Source organism: Protopterus annectens, chromosome 9.part0 (genome assembly GCF_019279795.1).
Source record: "Protopterus annectens isolate FY-2018-M chromosome 9.part0, PAN1.0, whole genome shotgun sequence".
In the NCBI taxonomy this organism is placed as follows: domain Eukaryota; kingdom Metazoa; phylum Chordata; order Ceratodontiformes; family Protopteridae; genus Protopterus; species Protopterus annectens.
Window position 1 is genome coordinate 521,672,164 of NC_056743.1, and position 25,244 is coordinate 521,697,407.

General features: G+C 36.5%; 1 protein-coding gene across 2 annotated transcripts in view; it reads left to right on the plus strand.

Annotated features, from left to right (window-relative positions):
- Positions 1 to 25,244, plus strand: part of SLC4A5 (solute carrier family 4 member 5) — a 765,106-nt gene that overhangs the window by 205,538 nt on the left and 534,324 nt on the right. For both annotated transcript variants that reach the window (XM_044083082.1, XM_044083081.1), the window contains exon 2: positions 895 to 1,024. In XM_044083082.1, coding sequence (XP_043939017.1) covers positions 895 to 1,024 — 130 coding nt within the window. The remainder of the gene's footprint in view (positions 1 to 894; positions 1,025 to 25,244) is intronic.

Genomic DNA, 25,244 nt, shown 5'->3' on the forward strand with positions numbered 1-25,244 from the left:
ACAATTCCTTGCCCAGGTAAAGTTAATTGTAATTCAACATATGTAGTCTGGCTTTTGTGCAGTTCTTGCAACAGATTTTATATTGGCAAAACCAATAGAAGACTTAGAGACAAGATAAAATAACATGTCATATATATATAATGTGTGTAATATATAAGAACATGTCATATATATAATGTGTGTGTGTATACATATATATATATATATATATATATATATATATATATATCTATACATGCATATATAAAGTATATATAACATCAAAAGGATGAAACCGCACATGCTTGCTTTATTTAAGCACTCTTTAATTTGCTTAGAATTTAACAAGTTTATTTTTTGTTGTCAATTGGGTCTTAGTGACCCCTTTTGCTGGGGATCCTGATATTTTATTAGAATTCAAAGAACTCTGTTGGCAGATTAGACTTAATGATTGCTGTGCCCCTGGCATTAATGAGATTACTTCTGTTTTAAATTTTCAAGAATGAAACAGCTAACATTTGACCCAATGATACAGTTTTACTGTCATAGCCTGCTTTAAGTGGCTTTAATTGGTATTAGCTGTTAACAGTATTTTTAGGCATTTTTTTACATATACTGGATAGCTTTTTTGGACAGTTTTTTTGCTTTTTTCCATATACATACATATACTATCTCTCTCTCTCTTTCTCTCTCTCTCTATATATATATATATATATATATATATATACATATACATATACATAGATAGATAGTATAGGAACAGTTGAGAGGCATGCTTGACTGGCAAATATCTTCCTGTTTAGAGTTTGACATCACAACCATAAAATTTGTTTGCATTGCTCTTGCCTTTTTACTAAAAAGCTAGTCTGTCCTTCAGTATGACTGCTTAAGCATGATTTTTATGTCTTCTTCCAGTGTCACCTGCAGCAGAACGGCTCCGCTACATCCTTGGTGATGATGATGACATTCCAACACCAACCCTGTTCACTGAGATGGACACACTCCAGCATGATGGAGAGGAACTCGAGTGGAAAGAATCTGCACGGTATGTAAAGTAAAAAATCCCTTTCACTGAACATATATGTGCATAGATACAAAGATGGACAAATAAAAATATATAGCTATGAAGTGAGACAAGTAAAATATATAGCTAGTGATATGGATATAACTATAGATATAGGGGTGCAGAATATTTCATTGATAGATGAAAATTTGGCATAGTAGATAAAAAGTAATGTATATCCCACCGGGTAACAATATACTAGTGTTGGAAATTATTTTATCCTGGACATACCAAACAATAAACCTTGAAACAATAATCTTAGGAGATGTAAATATAGATTAGCAAACCATAGCTTCCGACTCCCCACAAATGGTATAAATCTGTATGTTTTTTTCTCAGCTTATCAGTGCTTCAAGAAGATACAGCAAAGATCTTGCCTGCCAACCCACCTTAGGCTGGATTCTGGTATCCCACCCTGCTAATTACCCCTCTTCTTGTACACTGCCTAGCTCCCTGAGTGGTCATCTGCCAGGTTACTCCCTTAGAACAAACTCCCAACAACTAAGAGTACATACTGTAAAATCAGTTAGGAAACTCAATTTTTGTCAGCATTAATTCAACAATCTGCTACAGGAAATAGACTGGACACCCCTTAAACAGCTACCCCTTAATGATGCTGTACTATACTTTAATAACACCTTTCTTCACATACTTAAAACACTAGTTCTCATTCGTATGAAAAGAATCAAACAGAACTCAGCACCATGGCTCTCTAATGTAAACACCTGATGAAGCACCATGGCTCTCTAAGGAATGTAAACACCTGATGAAGCACCATGGCTCTCTAAGGAATGTAACCACCTGATGAAGCACAGGGACCTAGCCTGGTCAACCTGGAAACAAAACAAAAATGAACAAAATCATGTTAATTTCAAAACACGATGTAACAAAACTAATCAACAGACATAAGAAGTCAGATTATTCCCAGCTTCAACTCCAGCATAAAATCAACCCCAGTAAATTTTGGCACTCCACATCTTCCCTACTTAACCCTGAAAGAAATGGAGAGCACACCCTATCACCTGATACCCCTCCATCACAAATAGCCGAAAACTTTAACAAGCACTTCATAAAATCAATTTTGGACCTACTAACTAACACCCCCTAATGCTGGACCCCCCCCCACTTTTCAACCTATTCAGACACCAACCCTAGGCCATCAATTACTTCTAACCCTGCCATTACTAACCTCCCTACTCAAGAAAATGTCATACAAACCCCATTCTCATTTCAGCCCGTACCCACTGACACTATTAAGAAACTGCTACAAAAACTAAAACCCTGCTCTACTTCAGCGTACAATCTCACCCCATACTACCTCATACTGGCTGCTAACTCAGTCGCCTACCCAATCAGTATGTTTATAAATAGGTCTTTATCCAAATCAGAAGTACCTACCATATGGAAACAATCTCACATCACCCCCATCCACAAAGGAGGCAAATCTTTTGATCCATCAAATTTCCATCCTATATCCATCTTGTCACCCATATCACCCCCATCCACAAAGGAGGCAAATCTTTTGACCCATCCAATTTACGTCCTATATCCATAATTCTCGAGAGAGGTATCCATCACCAGGTAATGCAATATCTGCTGCAAAACAGTCTTTTAACCAAAACCCAACATGGCTTCCGACCTAGCCACAGCACAGCTGCAGCCCTATTATCTTTTACAGACACCGTGAACAAGGCCAGAAATGCAGGATGCTATACATCTGGGTCTATATTATAAGATCGACGGTTGAAAACATCGAACACCATATGGTCGATGTCTTCAAATGTCGACCTTATAAAAAGACCCCCCCCCAAAAAAGTACCCTAACGGGTTTAAGCAGGACAAGCCCCCTGCATCTCCCCACTGAGGGGGGGGCTACACCCCCCCCGCTACTTAAATATACCAAATCCGAGACTGCACTACATTGCAGTAAACGGAAATCTCCCCTTACAGAGACTTCTGTTTATGCGTTCGAGATTTTCAGTGTTCACTATTCTCATGTCAATGTCAGATTCAACATTGTCGGCTTTCGAGAATCTAATATAGACCCTACATCCTCAGTATTCCTTGATCTCTCCAAGGCCTTTGACACAATTTTTCACCCCTTAGTTTTGAACACACAGTTTAACTTAGGCTTCTCACATAACACAGTAAAATGGTTTCAGAGCTACCTCAAGGATCATAAACCAGCAGTGAAATGGTCCAACAAACTCTCACCCTTTCTCCACAACCCTTCTTGCCTTTATTCAGCTAACCACCTTGCACAACCTTATTTTCAAGCCTACTGCCTGCCCTGCACTAGCCAGTCTAGTCGCACCTTACACACCAAATTGATCCCTATGATTAGAAGACAAAAATCTCTTGGCTATCTCAAAACCCACAAGAAAACCTGGCCACTCTCTGTATTCATACTCTGTCTCTATATATTGGAATTCACTGCCTCTAGCTACCAGGTTTATGCCTGGCCTAATCCATTTCAAAGCCTCTTTAAAAATCATCTCAGAAATGTATGGCTCTGCTCCTGCATAAAGCCTGCCTAATGCTCAGGTCTTCCTCTTCTCTCACATTTCAATCCCTGAAAGACTACAAGATCCTAAAGCTCTTCTAACTCCTTCTCTGCTTCTATACCACATCCTTAAGCTACTGCTCAGGCTTTATTGCTTCTATTCTTCTTAAATCTCTCTCACTATATGTCTGCCTCACTAACTTTCTGGCTGCTATTTCTACATCATGTATGATGAGAGAGACTATTATCGTCTCTAATGTTTTAACGGTATCGAATTGTTTAGATGTGTAGTAATATATTACAACATCTTGTAGCAGTTTGTTCTTTCAACTTATTTTTTGTATAGTATTTCTAATTTAATCTTTATTGTATTGGATTATACTATATTTGTATTGTACTGTATTACTGTATGTGGAGCTTTTATCCCTGGGCCTCTGCTGAAAACGTATTCTGTAGACCCATTCAGACCACCCCGGTAAACAAATGTCAAATAAATAAATAATAAAAAATAATAAAGTGAGATGATCGAACAGCCTGGCTTTTTTTCACCATGATGTTACAGTTCTGTGGGAATTAGGCAATATGCCCATTCTCTACTGTAGTGTAATCTCTGAGTTAAAATATATACAAGATGTGTGTGTGTGTGTGTGTGTGTGTGTGTGTGTGTGTGTGTGTGTGTGTGTGTGTGTGTGTGTGTGTGTGTGTGTGTGTGTGTGTGTGTGTGTGTGCGTGTGTGTGTGTGTGTGTGTGTGTGTGTGTGTGTGTGTGTGTGTGTGTGTGTGTATTTGCCCTCCTGTAGAAATACTGTTTTTTACTTTTCTTTCAGATCCTTTGTGGACTGATTTTTGTTTTTTCATTTGGTTTTGTTTTAACTATTTGTGCTTCATCATTTCTTGATCAGTATGTTGATGAGTTGTTAAGACTCCCATATATAGATACATATATGGATACGTATTTAACTACATGTGTGTTTGCATGGCTGTGCATTTCATGTTCAAAATGATGCAGACTCACATATCAGCTGTTGCATTATGGTTATGCTCTTCATTCAGTTGGTGCAAGACATGTCAGATGTAGGAAGCTTGACAGCCTGCAATGTTACTTGCCCCCCTGCAAAAGCAGCTGTCTGGTGTGTTTTCAGTCTTATGAGTTTTGAACATTTGGACTTGATCTTATAAGATGCAAGCATTTGCAAATTTTGTTGTTTTAAAGTAGAACCATATACACACACACACACACACGTAAGATACAAATCAAAAAAGACTCAACTCACTGTGAACTCAGTCTAATAAATTTTAAAAAGTAAGCACCTTTCTGAAAGGAAGTAAGTGACCTTGAAGTTCTCCGTACTTGCGAACTCATATATACCAACTCTTGTTGCACAAACAAGAGAAAAGTGAAAACACAACAGACTGCACTATCCCTGCTGACATGCAAAGGAGAACTGTAACCAAGAAGCATGTAATCTTCAAGTTTAAATCAACAGGTAATCTTGCCATTTAGACTTCTTTGACTTGGCCTACATGCATATATATCTATGTATCTATCTTAGCCTACATGCATATATATCTGTGTATCTATCTAGCTATTTATATCTAAATACATGTTTAGTTCTCTTTCTGTTATTATATAGTTCTCTTTCTGTTATTATATATTTATATATATATATATATATATATATATATACATACATATATTTATCGAACATCACTAATATTCGTATGCATAATGTCGACGCCAAATAATCATCATTATGTACGTTGACATGCCAGTATGTGTGTGCCTAGAATGAATCTCAGTGCACGCAAAAATTTTTAAACAAAAAAAATGAAAAAAAAACATTTTTGTTTGCACGGGGTTCCCCCCCTGCAACTTCCACACCCCTTGCTAAATAATATATGCTAACTATCAGATCATAGAATTATCAAGGAAAGTGCAAATTTGCCAGCCCTGAGAATTGTTTGATCTTCTACTTTTGTCAACAGTTGTCGGCCATCGGTTTAGTCAAATTATGTCAGCTAAATAAATGCCGACCAAGGCACCATTTGACAAAAGTAGCAGAACAGATATGTATATGTGTATACGAAATTTGATATATACACACACACACACACAGACATATATATATATATATATATATATATATATATATAGTTGCAGTATGTATTGTAGAACATTCAATTGGTAGAATCACATTTGGTAGAAGCTCTACTAAATAGGTGTAGTATTGGCAGTTCGTAAACTTTTGTCAACTTCCTTGCAGTGCCATTCTAAAATATGCTGTTTGAGCTGCAGTAAAAACAACGAAACAGTGTTTTTAGGCAGTATGTCTTTGGCCTCCTCATGGTTTTGGCGGCTTTTGGCATTTCAGTGGAAGTTATTCCTCCGTAAGTCAGAAGATTATTGAGACTATTGGACTGCACCATTGTTTTTTCATAACTCATAATGTTACGGCAGTTGTGTAACATCTAGGAACTGATGCATATAATCTTGGCCACAGCCCTCAACGTTTTTGCTCAATAAACAGGGGTAAAGCTAAAAATAATGAGTAAAAAAAACATTATTGCTACTCGTACCTCTCAAATGACCTCATTATGAAGAATATTTCTCATTTTGAGTTTTAAAAAGACCATGTTCCTCACTGTTCTTGATATGAAGAGCATGTTGCACATTCAGTGTTAAGAATTTTTTTGATAATGTCATGGACTGCCGACAGATCTGCTCAGCAATAATGAAAGACTTTTTACTTTTATCGTATTTAATGGCAGTAACAGTTTCAGGTGGCATGGAGAACACTAGATTTTGCATAACAGTGTCACTCAGGATTCTTGATTTGCACTTACACGTCGTCCCGTGTTCTCAGTTTTCATTGTAGGTCTTCCTCTACCTACAATGTCATACCTCCCCACCCCATAAGCTGGATATGTGGTCAATCAGTGCTGTCAGGTGTGAAGTGGCTTTCATTCCTACAGTCAGTCAGCCTTCTATATGGAAAAATGTTTCACAACAAACAATCAAATCAGTTTTTAACTGTTCACTTGTTTACTGAACTAATCTGTTTTGTAGAAATCATAGGAGGTTACTAGGCTATTGGCCCTGAGGCCGTTATAAGCCAAGCCAAGAGCTTAGCCCATGTTTAGACAAGATACCACATGATGCCTCTGTCCAGCAGGGACACAGGTGGAATTCCACATATGTGTTTTCTGTTTCCCATCCAATTATCCAGGTTGCGCTTAAAAAGGAGTAAAGAGGTGCTCTGCTTGACATGGAGAGGTAGTCTATTCCACATATGGGGGAGTCTCTGGGACACAAATCTGTCCCGCCAACAAGTTCAGTTAATGTCACAGACTGGGTTGAGGTCATGCATGTGGGTTACTTGAGTAGAGCTTGATTTGCAGATATGCAGCAGTCCCATCAAGGCGGGGTCAGTGATCACATTGTATACCAGACAGAGGTCACCTCTGAGGAGTCTATATGAAACCGAGTAGAGGGTTAGGGCTTTTAGCCTATCTATGTATGGTAGATGTTTGAGGCCCTTGATTCTTTTGGTGAGGAACCTCTGTGGTCTGTCTAGCTGCTGCATGTGCTTTGCAAGGTGCATGCCAAAAGGGGGCATTGTACTCAATAATGGGCCTTATAAGGAAAGAATACAGGGATGTTATGACCTCCTTGTCCCTGGATGAGATACCCTTACTTATGAAGTGGGCCACGTACAAGGCTTTCCATACAGTGGAAGCAACATGGTGGTCAGAAGTCAGTTTGCTATCAACCTGGGTGCCCAAATCCCTCACGGCTGATTGCATGCTTAGGATGTTATTAATGTGAAAATTTATGGGGATGTCACTCTCTCCAAAGGGGGGGGGGGAGATGATGCATTTTTTGGTATTCATCTTGAAGCCATGTTTCTGGCTTCAGTCATTTGTCTGAGTGACACCGTCTTGGAGTCCAGATCACTAGGGGAATTGATGACAGCACCCAGCTTGGAGTCATCTGCAAACTTGGTCAGCCATGTAATCCTCAGAAATGCTCTATATGTATTTCAGTTGTCGTATTCTGTTATAAAAAAAAACAGACTTCAATTATCTTAAAATCAGCTGCATCCAAAACAGGAAAAATGCAGTTACTGATATTTGCTTTTCTGCTATGTTTCTAAGAATATAATCCACTGAGGTTCTAGCCAGTCCAAACCAGAGGCAATGCATATAAATTCTTTAAAATATGTTTCAAAACCATTTTATTGTTTGAACTTGATCAGTATCACCTATTTAATATTTTTTATTTATTTATTTATTTATTTATTCATTCATTCCTCCATTAGTCATGTAGGTACACTGGCCCAAGGACCAGTTTCAGGCATGATCCAAGCATGGCGACGCAGTGAAAATCAAGGCAGATATACTAACTTCAGAAAAGATGCATATAACAGTAACAGCAGCACAGTTAACTATGCAGGAATAGTTAAACACATTAATTACCACAGTAAAAGCAATGTAAAAATGAATGCATAGCAAACCACAAATAGGCATGGCTGGTTAGATGCTGTCAATGTATTAGACTAGAAAGCACACACATGATGTCCTTTTCAATCACTCCTCTCTTACCATTTGCACTGTTGTTTGCAGGTTTCCTCTGTCATCCACATGATCGCTATTTACCATGTAGACTAGAGCTCAAGCAATACACTGTCTTTGGAACAGGCCCCCCCATCCATGCGAAGCAGAGTTCCTCCCTAACCCAGTTCAAGTGTAATTTGGACAACTGGATGGGGAACAGGAAATTCATCCCTGGTGTGGCAGCTATGTCTCTAATGGACACAGGCAGCCTGTAAATGGTTCATCTCTCAGGCCCATTGCCAGACATTTAGGATAAATGGCTAGGCTTAAAAAGGCCCTTGTGGTCATTAGCCTAGTAAACACCTAAGAACCTATGGTAGTTCATTCAAGCACTAGGTTAATCGATGTCATTATTAAGGCTAGCAAAAGTACGTAAAAATGTAGTCAGTGTTTAATTCAATCCAAAGTTATTTAATAAAAATATGTGCTGTGTTTCACTTCTTATGAGAGCTTCTGGTAGTAACTTCGCTTTTCAAATGTGACCTCATTCAGAAGTATTTCCATAATCATTTTATACTGATGGAATTCTACTACACTTTCCCTTTCACTCTCTCTCCAGAAAAAAATGAATTATGTTATTTAATACTTTAGCATAATACATTTACTTCGTTTTAGCAAAATATTTCCATTCATTTCAAACTCTGTAGTTAAACACACAGTTTGTAAGCAATCCTTTCATAGTATTAAGTTGGTCTTCTTTGCTTAATGGACCAGTCTATGCAACTGCCATGTTTTTCCTGAAAAATGGGTGCTTTTCTTTCTCTTTCATCCAACACTTAGTATGTCACATATAAAGAAGGCATTAGTTTTCTGTGCCCGCCTTATTAAGTAACCTCCTTCCACATTACATTGGCGGGGTCTTCAAATTTTACATTATTTTCTTTAGGAATTGTCACAGCTTCTAATACACAATGTGGCCTGTGGGAAATAGCTTTTTCTCTACAAGTCATTATTACAGCTGGACAAAAAGTATTGCCAAGAATGAAAAAAATGTGACACCTGTAGTGAAGATACTGAGTGCGATAGGAAGAAATCTGCAGCTAGAACACTTACAGACTTTATAAGGAAAATGATGCTATCCCTACAGTCAAAAGGAAAGCAATACTTTACGGTTCTGTTTTTGTAAGTGGGTGGGGAGAGGACAGCGAAACAAATGGGAAAGCAGTATGGTGTCATATTACGGAGTGAGGTCATACATTGCAAGAAGCCTTGGATGAAAATCAAAGTTACATAGTATGGGAGCAGATACTATACTGCACAATAATGCAAACTGTTTGCATTGATGATGGTACAATAGCACTCAAACACTTTTATTTCAGTTTCTGAGCATAGCTATTTTTCAGATTATTTTCTGCATCTCTGTCATAGCTCATTATTATCTTCCAGCACTGAATAAAAATAACTTAATGTAAATAAATGCGTAATCTATATATCCTTTAACAATAACTTACACATTTATTTATGAGATATTGTTATGAGCATGTTTTGTGTGTGTGTGTGTGTATACACACACACACACACACACACATATATATATATATATATATATATATATATATATATACATACACACACACACATACATACATTTTCTCTTTCTGTACCTATATAAATTTGAAACTAAATAAAAAAAAAAACAAGGAAATTATATATACAAAATGAGGTTGTCCTGACAGGAAAACTGAACACTTGTACTTGTGTTCTTATAAAAAAGGTTTAATCAAACCCCAGATACTGCTGGGCCAGTCTTTACATGCCTGTAGCTAGCCAAGCTGACAAGTATTAACTTTCAATGTAGCTGAGCACATTTCTTAGAAACCTTCATTTAACTTAGTAGGTGGTTATTGGTTAATCTGCCTTTTCAGAAAAGGCACCATAGAAACTTGAATGACCTCCCATTGTTAAGAAATGTTTCCTCTACTGCTGGCTATACATTAAGATGCTTAGTATTGTAAAAAGCCCCTTATTTTATTTAAAGAAAGTTTAAACTTTTTATTTTTTGTACTTGCAGGCTTACTAGTCACTACCATCTCATATTCTTCCTGTGCTCAGTTTTATTTTACCTTAATTGCTGATTTATAGTATCATTTTGCATTTTTACACAAGCCCAACACACTGTTTCAGGAGAAGGTCTTGTACAAAAGAAAACATCTGTATAATTTTCTGCTTAGATTGTGACCACCTGCTGAACCAGCCGCTCTCATGTAACAGTCAAAAATCTGATAGTTATCCTCTATTCTTCATCGGTAAGCATATAGTTTTCATGATTTACTATTGGTAACTCATTTCACACAATATAAAAGGAGGCCATTTTGGGTACTGCCTTGGTGGTCACCCTTGAGATGGCAGAGAAGTGATTCTGTTTAATTTATACTGGACTTTAGACTTCAGTTCATAAGAAGATAGAGAAGCTGTGCTATAACATTGGTGCCTTAATTGAGATAATGCAGTACCCCTGACAGAGCACCCTGTGTACCTAAATGTCTCACAACAGCTCAAACATACAATGAATAAACTTGTCTTTGCTACCTACTCATTACACTGTAAGTAAACATTAAAACTGTATATCCATGTTGATATTTACAAGGAAGCTCAAAAGGAGGTACTGAAATCAAGAGGTGATTCAACCACTGGTTGGGGAATTCTGTGTGTCAGTGTCATAAGGTATGCGGATTTCTTATTGCCTTTATATGGCACTGACTTTGCTTTGTTTTGTTTTCTTCAGGTGCTTGTGTCACGTGAAGTTTTTTTTAATCGTGATTATGACAGAATGTCACAGGAGTAGTTCTTATATATTAACACATACGTGGATGGGTTATTTTACTGGAGCTGATCCATACATCAATACACCTCATGGATTTAATCTATAGAGATGACTTGAGCTGATCATATATTGATTTTCACCCAGGTGTTCTCTTCAACACTAGCCAATTAGACCCCCAAGCAGCCTCTGCATCACCATATCTAAAACAGCTGCAAGATCTGGGATGCAGCCTGTCCCCAGGTCTCCCAGTGTCTGTGTAGCTGTTTATCAGGTTTTCTAGTATATCTCAACCTCCCAAAAGCATGTTGGTTTTTGGCTACTCAAACTATGTGCATACACTGCATTTACCCCTGCCCCTGTAGCTTGAATTATAGCTGAAAAGAGTCCATGTAAAAAAGTTCACTTACCAAGTCAACAAATGGATACATTCAAAGTTAAAAGACTACTGCACCCAGAAGTGCTACTAGAGTCATTATCTAATCAGTGCTGTAAAATCAATTATTTGCTGTTTAATCTTTATAAATGCCACAGAAAAGAATAAATTACTAAACATACAGACCTCTGAGTATGGCTGTTATCCCACATACTCCCCTATAAACTAAGACAGTATGGTTCATTGCACATCACTTGGCTCTTGTAGTTCAAAACACAGCTATGCAGAGGTTGTGACCAAGATGGTGATTTGAGTACAGCAGAAGTTTCACAAGATTGTATTATCAAATTTGATCCAGTCAGTGCTAAAAGTAAAGGAAAATGTATTTTTGTCTCAGGATCAAATTATCTTAAACATGAATAATTCAAAAAACTCCTGTCAGATTTGATATGTACACACACATGTATCAGATTATCGAAGTTTCAAAACTTTGCAAGTCATAACCATATGATTGAAGTTTTGAAATTGAACTTTTTGAATGGAAATCCTGGTACAGCAAGGAATAGGAAATTTACCCTTTTCCTCAGTGTAGTGCGATCTTGGATTTGCTATATTTAATTAGTAGGGGGTTCTGAGGTGCAGGGGGCTTGCCCCCCTGCAAAAATGTCAAAAATAGAATTTTTTTTTTAATGTTTGAATTTCCGAAACTTCGATCATATGCTCTCGGCCATATGAATTTCAAAGTTTCAGAACTACGATAATCTGACATATATATATATATATATATATATATATATATATATATATATATATATATATATATGATGTTAAGGATGTCAATTTTTGAAACTAATGGCCAATAGACCATTTCTGGGTAGTAGGATATCCAGAAGGCATTGTTACCCATGCAATAATTACCCTTAAATAGGTAGTTTATTTACAAGTAAATGACAACAAAACAGTTTGAACTTATAAAAACTGTGATCTTACAAACAATACTCACATAGCTGCATAGAAACAAGTTTAAATGACATTGTAGGAAGACAAGTTGAGCAAGAAAACTATACAAATGTTTGCTAAAACAAAATAACTGGCTACTCTATAAGGTGAATGACCTAGAAAACTGGGAAAGAATAAATAATTTAGGAAAGGATTGCTAGCATGACTGAGAAAACTTAAGGAGAAAACATGGTTAATTTCCTCATTAATTGGATTCTAAAAGTGTTAAACTTTAAGGAGGGCTTGTCATATAGTACATAGGGAGTGCATAGATCTCTAACAAAAACTCTAGGTAAGGGAAAAGTCTTTACCAGGTCTACAGTTGTCAAATTCATCTTGCATCTGGACAAATAACTGGGTATTAGAACTGCTTAGGTAAACCCCCTCTGAAAATTGATAATTTTGTCATCGCTTTGGATAAAGAATATTCACATAAACTAAGGAAAAAAGGAAGGCATTCTTACAACTAGTAAAGTCCATAAGAGGATGTAGTGTTAAATACCACATTTTATTTCCTGCAAGATTAAGAATCTCTCTTTCAGAAGGAGCAAGTACTTCTGACTCCTTAGAAGATGCCCTTTTCTTTCTTAAATCTAAAATACAAATCAGCAGTCTTCAGAAAGTAATGGACTGGAGCAATACCATCTGAAAAAGACAAGCACAGAGACCTGGATGGAAGCTACCTTTTCTGACGGAAAGCAAAATGGCACATGAAATGGAACAGTATGTTTAATATTGGACTGGTATGTTTAAAATATATTTTTGTCCATCCAATATTATACATATATACATTTCACACAAAACTATGAGTGGGGATTCAAGAAGTTACAGCAATGTGTACACCACAGTGTACACATCACAGTAGCTTTTCACAATCCAGCAACTGCCCTAACATGGCGCTGCAGGGTTTTCTATCATGAAGATGTGCAGCACTGCATAACTCTGCTTCTATAGCTGTGTTGAATTTTAAGGAAGCAATCCAAGGTAAGAGGCATATGCTAATTTAGCCATGTGGTCTCTCCCAAAAATCACCTCCAGGAAGGCATCTTCTCAGCCATAGAGCAGCATGGCCATCCCCATCACATTGTAGTATTACTGCCTGCTATTAATGTGATGGAGAACCAGAACCGCCAGGGATTACTCTTAAAGTGCCATAATGGCACCAATGCAGTACTAGGGTTGGGATCAACAGTTGCATTAGCCCATGAGAGTAAATAAGGACATCCCCAGTACCTGCCCCCTTTCCCTTATAGCTAGGGAACAGGTCATCACTGCTCTCTCAAAGGCAAAAAATACAGCCTCCATAAGACCTGACAACATCCCAGGCTGCATCCTACATGAACTCAGGCAGGAACTTGCAGTGCCATTAGGCACCCTATTCAACCAAAGCCTGAGTACTGGCTTTGTCCCAGCTGAGTGGAGGACAGCCAGTGTCATCCCTTTGCACAAAGGTGGAGAGTCCACCGATCCAGAGAATTATAGCCCCATCAGCCTAACTAGCCTGATCTGCAAGGCCATGGAATGGATTATTATGGACCTCATTAACAAGGACATTGCCAACCTACAAACACTCAATCCCACACAGTTTGGCTTCGTCAAGGGGAGGTCATGTTTGCTAAATTTGGTTGACTTCTTTGAGACAGTCACCAAAGCCATGGATGAGGGAAAGACAATGCACACCATCTGTCTTGACCTGGCCAAAGCCTTCAACACTATTCCCCACTCAGGCATAATATATAAACTCTGTCAGCTAGGCATCAATCCATATGGTACCAGATGGGTAGCAAACTGGTTCACTGATATAACTCACCTAGTCATAATAGGGGAAGCCACCTCAAGCAGTTAACCCATAGCAAGTGGCGTACCCCAGGGTTCGGTTTTGGGGCCTCTGTTATTTGGGATATACTTTTCTGAGGTACAGGCCAACACCAGTGGGCTATGGCTGACCAAGTTTGCAGATGACTGCAAGCTGGGTGCTGTCATCAATTCCCCTAGTGAAGTGGGCATCCTCCAAGAGGGTCTCACTCAGACAAATGACTGGTGCTAGAAATGTGGTCTCAAACTGAATTCCAAAAAATGCATCATCATCCCCTTTGGGGAGAGTGACAATCCCCACAAATTATCACATTAATAACAATGTCATAACACACAATCAGTTGTGAGAGATTTGGGCACCCAGGTTGATAGCAACCTGACTTTTGACCACCATGTTGCTTCCTTTGTATCAAATGCCTGCTACATAGCCCTCCTTATAAGCAATGGTATTTCATCCAGGGACAAGGAGAACATAACATCCCTGTATTTTTCCCTTATAAGGCCCATTACTGAGTACAATGCCCTTTTTGGCATGTACCTCGCAAAGCACATTTAGTAGCTGGATAGACCACATAGGTTCCTCACCAGGAAAATCCAGGGCCTCAAACATCTACCATACACAGGCTAAAAGTCCTATCCCTCTACTCAGTTTCATACAGACTCCTCAGAGATGACCTGTGTCTGGCATACAAGGTGATCATGGACCCCTCCTTGATGGGACTGCTGCATATTAGCAAGTCAAGCTCCACTTGAGCAACCCACATGTGTGGCTTCAACCTGGTCTGTGACATCAACAGGATTTGTTGGTGTGACAGATTTGTGTCCCAGAGACTCCCCCCATTTGTGGAATAGACTCCTTTCCACGTCAGCAGAGTACCTTTTACCCCCTTTTAAGCATAACCTGAATAACTGGATGGGAAACAGAAAATACACCCCTGGGATTCCACCCATGTCCCTGCTGGTCAGGGGCATTCAGTATTGGCTTCTCTAAACATGGGCTAAACTCTTAGCTAGGCTTACAAGGGCCTCAGGGCCAAAAGCCTAGTAACCTCCTATGATCCTACGATCCTGTATGATCCTATGTGCCATAATGCACCAGTGGAATACTGGGATTGGGATTAGCAGTTGCACTAGACTACCAGGGATTACTCTTAAAGTGCCATAATGGCACCAGTGGTAGTATGGGAGGGGGTGGAGGATGTACTAGGCTCCAGGGATTATTCTTAAAATGCGTAATGGCACCAACAGCAGTATGGGGATTAGGGTGGTAGTAAATGCGATTCAGAGGCATGTAAATTAGTCTTACCTCATCACAGCTACCATGACTTTGCTATTGCAAATGGACATGCTGTGGGAGATGGGCCTTCTAAGCACGTGACATACAGCTTGTGCTAGGCACTTTAATGAATTCTTTGTATATCTTTCTGGACTTCACTGTGACATTATTACCCATTTTCTGTGAGAATTTAGAATACGAGTCTTAGGAATAAATTCACCTATCCTTCCACAACTCTTTTCCCATATTGCTGGACATGGAGTTGGGGTGCCACTTCAGCAGTGCCAATGTTCATGCAACCAAGTGGCTAGCCCTGCTGCACATGTTCTTTATTACCGCACACACATGTGCATGCACAAGCACACCTACAGAGTGCCCATTCAACCTGCTATATGTCTTTGGAATGTGGGAGGAACCTGGAGCATCCAGGGAAAACCCAGACAAACACAGGTTGGATATTTGGACTCTTCACAGAAGGCACCCTAGCCAAGAATTGAACCAGGGAACCTCTTGGTGTGAGGTGATTATATTACCTGCTGTGCAGCTGTGGTGCCCATCGTGAGAATAACTATTATTCCTTTAAATGGTTAGCATAAATATAACACATCTTTTCAAGCTGTGCCCTGTATCCATTAGGACATGGACTATAGATAGATATGTCACATATTGTTTTGTAAGAACTACCATGCTTTCTTTCTTGTTTATTCTGTAGGTATATGTTAAGTAATTTGTAAAACATATTTCCTTAGCATTTTTAGCATATTTTATAAAGTAAGAATATGCTGTTTGACAGTAATTTTAACTTTTTTCCTTTCAGAATATGGTGTTGCTGTCACCATACTGTTACTTTAAGTGATTTGCATATTAATATAATAGTTGGTCATTAATATGTAATTTTCTGATTTTGGTGCTTTTCTGTTAATATAAATATTTTTTCTCAGAATAATTTCAAGTTTTGTCACTTATTTAAGCTATAAGCATCAGTTTAGAATGTTCTAAAATCTCAAAAAAGTAATTAAATCATTCTCTGACTTTTCACTGCACAGTGGAAGGGGCTTCCAGGTTAGAGTTTCTTAATTGGTGTAAAGTGGTGCACCGAAAGAATACCATTTACTTGCTTTACATTCTCTTTTATTTAAATGAATGTTCACCTAATGTCCAAAAATATATCTCTACAATGGAAGAGTGACCAGAACACCATGTGAGGTGGCAGAAATGCTATGCAGATATGGCATGATTTATTTTTGAATGCTGACTCATAAGTTGCAGTATGTTTTCAGATGATTCTTTATTTTTTCTCTCCCTCTTTTCCAGTGTTAAATTTTATGTGTAGCATTATTTTACAAAGATGGTATTATTTATACATTTATCAGGACCTTTTATGACAGACAGGAACACCTTATTTGTATTTTAAATGCGTTACCAGAATAGTCTTTTGTGTTATAACTAGCAACCTGAGAGGTGTCAAATGTGACCATTTTAATTACATGTATTAACGTAAATGATTGTTTTCTGCATACAGTATTGTTGTTAAACATTAATTAAAGCAAGATTGCATATGCTTTATGCATTCAGATGGGGTTATTTAAAACTGTTATATAAGTGCCTTTAACCTCATATAAATAATATATATCTGGGTGTCAGAGCAAATGGTGTATGACTTTACTTACGGAATGTGAACAGTGTTGAAATCCGTGTGAAGTCTGGCAGTCAATGCAGTGGGTTAAAATTATGAACTGCTGACAAGCAGTTTCTTGTAGCCCAGAGTTTGATTCTATCAGCCTTTATCTGCGACTGTGAGTGAGTTACTTGGCCAGACAATGCTCTGGGGCTTTTAGGAGGCTGGAATGATGTCTTCTCTTTGACTGCACCTATTAACCTAAAGATTGAACATAACTTTAAATGTATAAACTAGTATGTGAGGAAATGAATTTACAATATTTTTTTTTTGTACAGTATTGTTGGTACATATTAGTTAAGGTGGGAATTTGTGTGTTTTGAGCATTCAGATGGGGTTATTAAAAGACTGTTGTGCGAGTACCTTTACCTATAAATGATAGTTGCTGGTGCTGGATGTTGGAGTGAATGGCATATGACTTTGCCTGGGGAACTTTTATAGTCTTAAGACAGGTAGTAATGTTAGAGTTGGGAGGAGTTTGATGTCTATTGTTGGTACAGAGGATTGAAGCTATGAGCTGTTGACAGGCTATTTCTTGAGGTCCAGGTTGTGATTCCTATGTTCCTAATCTGCCTGCTCTGTGAGTCTAAGCAGGTTAATTGGCTGGGCAGTACCTGGGGTTTTTTGGAAGCTGAGATTGTTCTCCTGCTTGGCAACTACCTATGAATGTAAATTTTATTTTTTAAATGGATATTTTAATTAATTAATTTATTTATTGAAAAATAAATATAATGGAGGAGAGTATAGCGATGGGATGAAAGCTGGGGACATCAGTTGAGGGTCCACCTTTATGTAGAGGGAGGATGATTGCATTTTAACAAAGACCGGGAACATAAGATTCAAGAATTGATTGGATATAAACCGATATGTGATAATAAGACGCTTTAAAACACATTTTCTTTTTCAATTGTAATTTAGATAGATTTTTAAACATAATATATGCATGAATAATCTATATAAATCATTTATATGATTATACATATGGTGGTTTGAATATTTAAAGTAAGGTCAACTAGCATAAATGGGGTCAAGAAAGTAAAAGAAAATTAGAAAAGTAGTTTGGATTGGATTTCTAGTTTATTTGAAATTTAGTTATATTTAATATTGTTAACCCTTTACTTTTTGTTTCTGTATCAAGTAAAATGAGTTTTCAGGTAATAGTTTTCCTTTTTTGTTTTCATACAGCCATTATGTAAGGATCTGGGTTACTATGGAGACCATAAAGTATTAATTAGAAATGAGCAAAACATATGTGACTGATGTAAGATGTCTTTTTTTAAAATGTGTTTCTTTAAATTTAAATGGCCCCAGCAGTGAAATTAACAGAGGCAGTTTGTTTAAATATTTACAATATACAAGCACAAGTGGCTTTTTCACAAGAAACTGATTTACTGAAAGATATTAATTGATTAAATATAAAACAATATACACCGCTAGCAAGTTCTAGCTTTAAAGAAAAGTGAGTATAGCAGCCTTATGAAGAAATTTTGTTGTAATGCCTCAGATTCTTGACTTCTGCAGTGATTATGATAAAGGTATGATGTGTATGATTATTACTGCATATCAAGAGAATATTAACCTTAGCAACTATGTACTGGATTCTGAAGCCAAATTCTTTAGGAAGTATATCGAAATGGCAAGAGATTTTAAATGTATACTTAAAGAAAATGACAATTGTGTGATTAACATAGCTGGAATTTCAGCAACAGCTAAGGCTTTATTAAACTTTACAGACTGATGTTAATAACTTTTCTGAATCAAATTGTGTACACAGTGAGGAATGGATATGGTGTGTGTGTATATATTTATATATATATATATATATATATATATATATATATATATATATATATATTAAATAATTTGTTTTCTAAAATAGAAACTGTAAAGGTGATAACATGACCATCATCAGATCACAATACAATTAACTGATAACCAACTAGTAACCAACACAAATCAACCAATATCATTATACAATTGCTTATGCAGTAATGACAAACATTAGAAAATAGTATTTTTAATACACTGCAAGCTTATATAAATAAAGTAAAAAAAAACATTAGAGTAGTTTGTAGCAGTTCTTAGGCTTTGGTCCTAATGGTGAAGTTTCTGGTTGGATCCTTTGGGGCTTGATAGAATCATATTTATATATCAAGGTCTCTACTTCTTATCATAACAAAAAAAAAGCAGTGTGATAAAGATTTACTGGAATTGCAAGGAAAGATAGATAAAATAATGTTAAAAATCAAAAATGAAAAAAATAGGAATGCAGAGTTTCCAAAGATCCTGCAGCATAAGGTGTCCATTCTTATGATCTAGCTCCTAAGTTGCTCTTAGATACAAAATGATAGTAATAACTAATCACATCCAAACCATATATTTATCCATGCTAGTAACAGGAAATATGCAGACAGAAGAAGTTCTGGCCTGTTTTAAAAAATGCTATGAGAAAATGAATATTTAAAATAGTAACACAGAAAATAAAGAAATAATTAATCTTTTAAATAAGAATATACAAAAAAAATTCAGAACAAATAAGGAAAATAGAAAACATTTTTCTGTAACAAAAATAAATGAGCAAATTACAAGGTTGAAAGAAAATAAAGCTCCAGGTAATGATGGCATAATTTCTGAACTATATAAAATATTATCTGACAATGTTTTATTTCTGTTACAGAAAATATTCACAAAATATAAAACTACATTTAACATAGCCCCATAAATAGCTGATAAATTCAGCTCAAACTTCACCCCCACTCCACCAGTTCCTACAGGTGAAATCCCCTCCAGCATACTTCCCCCAACTATTAGCAGGGGTCAGGTGCACTCGCTAAAGCCAAGAACACTGCTTATATGGGTCCTGACAACATCCCCATTTACTTTCTGAACAGTCTAAAACATGACCTACTAGGTTCACTTGAGGCACTGTTCAACTACAGCCTCAAAATAAGCTACATTCCAAGTGAATGGAGGACCACAACAGTCATTCTCCTTTATAAGGGTGGACCATCAACTGCCTCGGGGAACTACAGACTCATCAGTCTAATGAGCCTAATATGGAAAGCCATGTAACAAATTGTCATGGAAATGATAAACAAGGATATTGGCAACCTACAGACACTGGATCTGTCCCAATTTGGCTTTAAGGGAAAGACGTGCCTACTTAACCTGGTAGATTTCTTTGCAAGGGTCACCAAGGGAATGGATGCGGGTAAAACAGTGCATATGGTATATCTTGACCTGGCCAAGGCATTCGATATAATACCACACTAAGGCATTGTTGACAAGTTGTCTGAACTAGGCTTAAATCCCAACATAACTATCTGGTTTGCCAGATGACTCACAGACAGGATCCAAGAAGTCAGGATCAGTGGGACCACTTCCACCTAGAGACCAGTCACCAGTGGAGTACCTCAGGGATTTGTGCTGGGCCTGCTTCATTTTGGCAACTACTACCCAGAAGTCAAGGCTAATGTTCAAGGCATCTAGCTCAACAAATTCACAGATAACTATAAATCAGGAGCTTTTATAGATTCCCCCAAGACACCAACACCTTGCAATTGGGTTTAAGACAGACAAATGACTGGTGCCAAAGCAAATGCCTAAAACTCAAAGCCCAAAAAATACAGTACAATGCCCTTTGGGAAATTGGAAACCCAAGTTAATTACTCCATCAATAAAACAATCGTAAGAGTCAACCCATTTGTGAGGGATCTAGGAACATATGAGGATAGCAATAATGGCGTCTGACCAATACATAGCTAAAATAATAAGAAAATCATTCCAAGATAAAAAAAAAATCATTCTATGTTGCCCAACTTATAGGTAAGGGTATGGGATCCAGGTCCAAAAAGTTACAATACCACTATACTTAGCCCTTATCAGACCTATCATTGAATACAATACCCCTTTTGGCATCTACCTTCCCAGACACTTCCAACAGTTGGAAAGCCCATAGCATTTTCTCGGTAGGAGAATTCAAGGCATGAATATCCTGTCCTACACGGATCACATAAAGGATCTGTCTTGTATTCAGTCTCCTATGGGCTGCTGAGATGGGTCATTTTCCTGGCTTACAAGGCTTCCTCAGACCTAGTCTTGATGGATCTGTTGTATATGTGCAAAACAAACAGCACCAGAAATAATAGATCCAGGGATCTGAACATTATTTGTGATATTAACAAAATGTGCTGGAGAGACAGATGTGTCCCAAAGGAGCCCCAAACTATAGAATAGGCTCCCCATTCATGTAAAACAGATTTCTTCACTGATCCTATTCAAATTAAACCTTGATAATTGGATAGAAAATAATAAATTTACCCCTGGTCAGATTCCCATGTCACTTATGGACAGAGGCCATCAATAAGAAAAGTATTATCCTAACACCCCCCAAAATCCCTTAGTTACCTCCCTACTAACATACACCCCCATATATAGGTACCCATAATACCCATGATCCAAATGGGCTTGGGGTGCACAGCTAAGCTTGTAAGGGTCTTGGTGGTTACTAGCCTAGTTACAACCTATGAACCTATCATAGACATACACAATATTCACACCTCTATTAAAAGGATAAAAATACATCTCTATGTTCTTTTTATCAACCTGTTCTATTATTGCATATAAATTCAAAACTTTTTATGTCAGTCCTTGCAAATAGTTAAAATATATACTACCTACATTACTAGAGAAAAAAACTAAACTGTTTTATATTAAAAAGGAAACGCTGGATAACATCACAAGAATAACAATAAACAAAAACTTTCTATAATTAGCCTAGATTTAGATAAAGCATTTGATTCAGTAAGCTGGTCTTTTTTAGCTATCACATTAGAAATAAAAAATACAACATTTCCTGAGAATTTGTCTATTAATAATCTTTATCAAATTCATTTTCTTGTGTTAATCTACAATTTTTTAATTTCTCGGTCAATAAAATCGGCAAGATAATCAAGGGCATGAAAATGTTTGCCCCTCTCCTTTATTATTTGCTTTGGCTGTTACACTTCTAGTCAGTTGCATAAAACTTAATAACACTATAACAGGATTTATACCTTCAAAATTCATTCATTTGCTGATGATATACTGTTAAAATAGGTAACATTGCTTTCTCATAAAGTAAGTATAAAAAAAATCATTGAAATATTTTAAACTGATATCAGATCTAAAGTTCAGAATAAAACTAACACCTTTTTAATTAACAAATTTTTAAATTATTTGGTAATAAAAAGATTAAATATTTAGGGGGTACTCTTACATGCAATTGCAAAGAAATAGCAGTAACAAATTATAAAAGTATTTTAGACTATATTAAACTAATAATAAATAAATGGAGCAAATTATTCTTTTCTATGGAAGATAGCTCGGTTTTAATCAAAATAGTTATTTTACCCAAACAGTGTACATAATGCATACAGATTCTTTGGTTGCCTGATAAATAATTTAATTACATTTGAAGTTCTAATGGCACCCAAACCAACCTAGAGTCGCTTTGGAATAACATGTAAGAGAATGCAAAGATGGTGCAATCGGATTGCCTGACCTATGAACTTATCATATATATAGTTTTTAAAACAATAGCTGTATGGTTAAATTCTGACTATTCAGACATTTGGAAAAAGCTGCATGAAACCATTTGCAGGTTTATAGGTTTGTAGATTCATAGGTAAGTACTAGGCTAGCTTCCCTTATGGGCCATTTTACACTTAGCCAGTTTCCCTTTTTGTGCTTGCAATAACCTTAACCCATTTGGTTACCCATCCCAAGATCAATAATTGCATATATCCTCTAATGGGAATAACTGGGATCATATGCTAGATAATTTGAGGGACACATGCATGGAATAAAGCATTTAGAAGCTGTCGCTGTCCATTGGTAGAAAAGGGGGCAGTCCTTGCGTACATTTTCTGTTTCCCATCCATAGATCTAAGGATTATTTGGTTAAATAAATAAAAACTATCACTATATAGCATATACAAAACTGCGGTGGTGGTGCTGCGGTAGCGTTGTCACCTCACAGTAAGACGTTGTCCTGTTCGATTCTCAGCTAGAGCGTCTTCTGTGTGGAGACATGCATGAATGGGCGTACCTTCGTTGAAGGTTGTACATCAGGGCTGGCAACTCGGCACATAAAAATCTACTGCCAATCATTAGCGGACCGGAGTTCCACTGTGGCGACCCCTAACCGGGAAAAGCCAAAAGACACAACAACAACTATATCGCATATACATATCTTGAATAATAATATGAAGTGGCTGCTAAAGAAATGCCGGTAATCCAATAGATTCTACTTACATGAACAACATATTGAAAACATGTAGACATTTTAAATATATAAATACCTAGATATCAAAATATGGTGTTTCACATTATTCCATATAACATTTATACTACAATATATAGACTAATCTGATCTTTCACAAAACACTAGGCTTAAGACATAGGAATCTGATTTTTTTTTTAGATCAAATGTTAAGAAGGACTAAAATACTTAGATTAACACTGACTACTTTGAGTATGATTTGGATATGGAAACCTGGTCTATAGTACAAATCAAAAAGTTCTTAAAGTTGATTTAATTAAGATATAAATAAAAAAATTGCCCATTCTTAATTGTCTAAACAATCTTGAAAGAAATTGTGAGATAAGGAAATTATATTTATCTAAACTATATCAAATAATTAAAAATATACATTTTGTATCAAAAATAACTATTGGGATTATATTGTCCATATTAGTGGTTCATCTGTAACTACAGAACTACAGTAAACAAAATGATTTTAATGTCCTCAAGGAGCTACATCATCTTTATTTTGGAGAGTATTCTCTTGGAATTTATCACATGTATCACTTATCACTGTATGTAGAATTGAAACTATAAACAAAAAGTAAGGTATCGGTTGTTAGAGGTGTAACTCATTAATCAAAGCAGACTGGCAGCAAATAATTTATGATTACAAAATTCTACTGCCTTTTTGGGAAAAAAATCAATGTTTCCAGCAAGCATTGTGGTCTGATAAATTCATATTAACTAAAAATTGACTAGAAAGAACTGAAAAATGAGATTACACCTTAATTTGCAGAATGTATAAATACTGTCACTGTTGTGTATCATAAACAAATGTCTACTATTAAGATGAAGACAAACAAAATCACCATATAATATACGTAATTACTGTAAAACTGAATTCAATAGAGAAATACTAATTTGTATTCAGCTTAGGTAATATGTATAACAGTAATTGAAGTATAGACTTATGTAAAAAGTTATGCATTTTATTAGCTTAATGTATTTGCTCTTGTATAAACAATTTCAATAAAATATAAAAAGAACATTTAAATACTGTAGCTTATCTTCAGCTTCAGTGCAAACAAAGTCAGCATTGACAAATGCTTGTTCTATTTTACATCAGCACTGATTGCTCTAGTATGACCTGGTTGTTTTATTATAGTGCTCTAATTATTATATTCATATGTTTTATTTGCTTTTTATTTACTTGAATTTTCTACCTCATTACCTTCTCTGTTTTCTGCTTTTTGCCTTAGTGTTTAGATCATGGCTGAGAAGGATTGCTTGCCAGCCCCACCTACCTGGCTAAAAAATGGATAATTAAACAACATATATCCAATGAAAGAACTGAAAACTCTGTTTTCTGTTCATATGTATTGATCATAATGAATTCACTAAGCTAATTTTAATCTAGCAGCCAAAATTCTTCAAAAAAAAATGAAAAGAAAATTATATGATTAAAGATTATGCATTAAAATGTTGCATTTTGTCCAGCCTGTTTAATGCCACACATCATGTCACACACCTGTAAACATTTTCAGTTTCAGTTTAAAAATTAGTATTAATTTCTGCAATCAGCTGCTATATATCAGTTGATAGTGGTTACTTCATATTTGCTCTGTTTATAAAATCAGAATTTATAAACTTTAAACAAGTCTTATTTGCCGGCTTATATGATTAAGAAGAATATTCAAACTTCTTAAAGAATTTCCTTCCCAGTGCTTCATTCAGTTTTCTGAACTTCAGCGATAAAAGTTCTTTTTCTTTTTCATAGTTTACAGCTGGATATGCTGTGAGCCAAAGTCTGGCATATTTTTTGTTCATTAATTAACCCAGCAGACCCATTGCGTGAAGGGTTCCTTTTTCCAAACATAACATGGGAACATGAAAAA